The sequence below is a fragment of the Arvicola amphibius genome, chromosome 5 (genome assembly GCF_903992535.2).
Source record: "Arvicola amphibius chromosome 5, mArvAmp1.2, whole genome shotgun sequence".
NCBI classification, from domain to species: domain Eukaryota; kingdom Metazoa; phylum Chordata; class Mammalia; order Rodentia; family Cricetidae; genus Arvicola; species Arvicola amphibius.
In genome coordinates this window covers 10,357,478-10,359,438 of record NC_052051.1, presented here as the reverse complement: position 1 = coordinate 10,359,438, position 1,961 = coordinate 10,357,478, and the positions used below count along the sequence as shown (strand labels likewise).

The window sequence follows — 1,961 nt, the reverse complement described above, 5'->3', positions numbered from 1 at the left end:
TTTAATCCCAGCACTCAGGAGGCAGAGGCAGGCGGATCTCTGTGAGTTCGAGGCCAGCCTGGTCTACAAGAGCTAGTTCCAGGACAGGCTCTAAAAAAGCTGCAGAGAAACCCTGTCTCGAAAAACCAAAAAAAAAAAAAAAAAAAGAAGATACTTGGAATTCATCTATGACATGATTAGTATACTCTTTCAAAATCAATTAAAAGCTGACATGTCAGACCCTCGGTCTCATCACAGTTTTACATATATACACATATATGCATGTATGTGGATATTTGTGTGTATTACTTTGTTTTGCTTGCCTTTGCCTCTTTGTTAATGCAGTTCTATTTGAGAATCAGATTTTATTACGGGACTGGGGACATGGCTCAGGGTATAAAGTGATCCCTGAGCTTGCAGGATGCTCTGACTTCCACCTAGTTCTGCAGAAACCTGATGCAGTGCACACCTGTGACCGCAGAGATCAGGAGGTGGAGGCAGGAGAATCAGAAGTTCAAGGTCTAGCCCAAGAAGCCCACCCTTCCCTTACAGTGTGTTCTGTACTTCCTTTTTAAACAAAACATCTTGTTTCTTAAAAAAATAAAGTAAAAAACAAAACAAAACAGCTTAGGGTTATCATTGACTATATAGTGAATTCAAGGCCAGCCTGGGCTATAAGAGATTCTGTTTCAAAATTCTCCCAAATGCTTAAGTCCTCAATCCTCAAGGCCATTATTTCTCTCCCTCTTCATAAAAATTATAAAATTTTTTTCTTGTTTAAAATTTTATTTCTGTTCCCCATCATGGGCATCATATTCTTTTTTTTTTTTTTGAGTGAAAGCTCATGATTTTATTGTCTTCATAACAAGATCAGCTTAGAACTGGATCACTTGGCCCTTTCTCTTCTTATCACCTCCCAGTTCAAAATGCTTGCATCTCTTAATAGCCAGCATCCTCTTCGATCTGCAGTTGGGCTCCACACATTCCAGTCTCAGCACAATCTTCTTTGTAGTTTTCACCTTTTTGCGGAAAATAGGCTTAGTCTGCCCACCATAGCCACTCTGTTTCCTGTCATAACGCCGCTTTCCCTGGGCATACAAAGAATCTTTGCCCTTCTTGTACTGGGTCACTTTGTGGGGTTGGTGCTTGCCACATTTCTTACAGAATGTCCGGCGGGTCTTAGGAATGTTCACCATGTTGGCGGGTGCGATATCGGCACAGAAAGAAGGAAGGTCAGCAACCTGGGCATCATATTCTTGACTCGGCTTCTTGCCCCTGTTTCCCCACAAGGCTTTTACAGTCATATGATTCTTGACCGAGAAACCAAAACAGAATTGTCGTATTGCTTGATGGATTCAGACGAAGACTGGTGACCGAGGCAGGGACAGCTCTAGGAAAGCCGCCACGGGAGGATGAAGCCAGCTCTGTAAGGAGCCACACACTGGTGTGACAGAGAGTTTAGCTGAATCACTGTTGCCAGCCTACCAGACGGATTTTTAACACTGGACGCTTGGTCGTGTTTATATTGATCTGATTGGCTTATTATCTGCTCCACACAAGCTAATTGGTTTGTTCAGTAAAAAATGTAGAAACATTCAAAAAGAATTTATTTCTATTCAGTTTTGAATTTGTTCTTCTTCTTATGTTTTTATTACTTTTATATAACTTAATTCATACAAAACACTTCCTATTTATTGCAGTTTTCATGGTCATTGCGCTACTTAATATCTGGTGATGTTTATAAATTTATGTATCCAAAATATATTGCGTGGGGTAGCCAAGATGGCTCCGTGGGTCAAGGTACTCGCCACCAAGCCTGATGGATGACCTGAACTCGATCCCCAGGACCCACGATAGGAGGAAAAGACACACTCTGGCAAGCTGCCCTTTGACCCCCACCCCAGTGCTGTGTGTGGCATGCATTCACCCACACACAGAATAATTAAATAATTGTAGTGTAAAATACTTATTGCACAATTACT

The 1,961-nt window shown here is 41.5% G+C and overlaps 1 protein-coding gene across 1 annotated transcript; it reads right to left on the bottom strand.

Annotated features, from left to right (window-relative positions):
• Nucleotides 1–854: 854 nt before the first annotated feature.
• LOC119815717 (60S ribosomal protein L36a-like) lies at nucleotides 855–1,184 on the bottom strand. The gene has a single exon (XM_038331993.1). It carries the CDS (start codon nucleotides 1,173–1,175, stop codon nucleotides 855–857), a length of 321 nt encoding a protein of 106 aa, XP_038187921.1. The 5' UTR covers nucleotides 1,176–1,184.
• Between the last annotated feature and the right edge of the window lie 777 nt (nucleotides 1,185–1,961).

Excerpts from the sequence above, each read along its gene's own strand:
- LOC119815717 (XM_038331993.1), bottom strand. The coding sequence starts at position 1,175 with ATGGTGAACATTCCTAAGACCCGCCGGACATTCTGTAAGAAATGTGGC.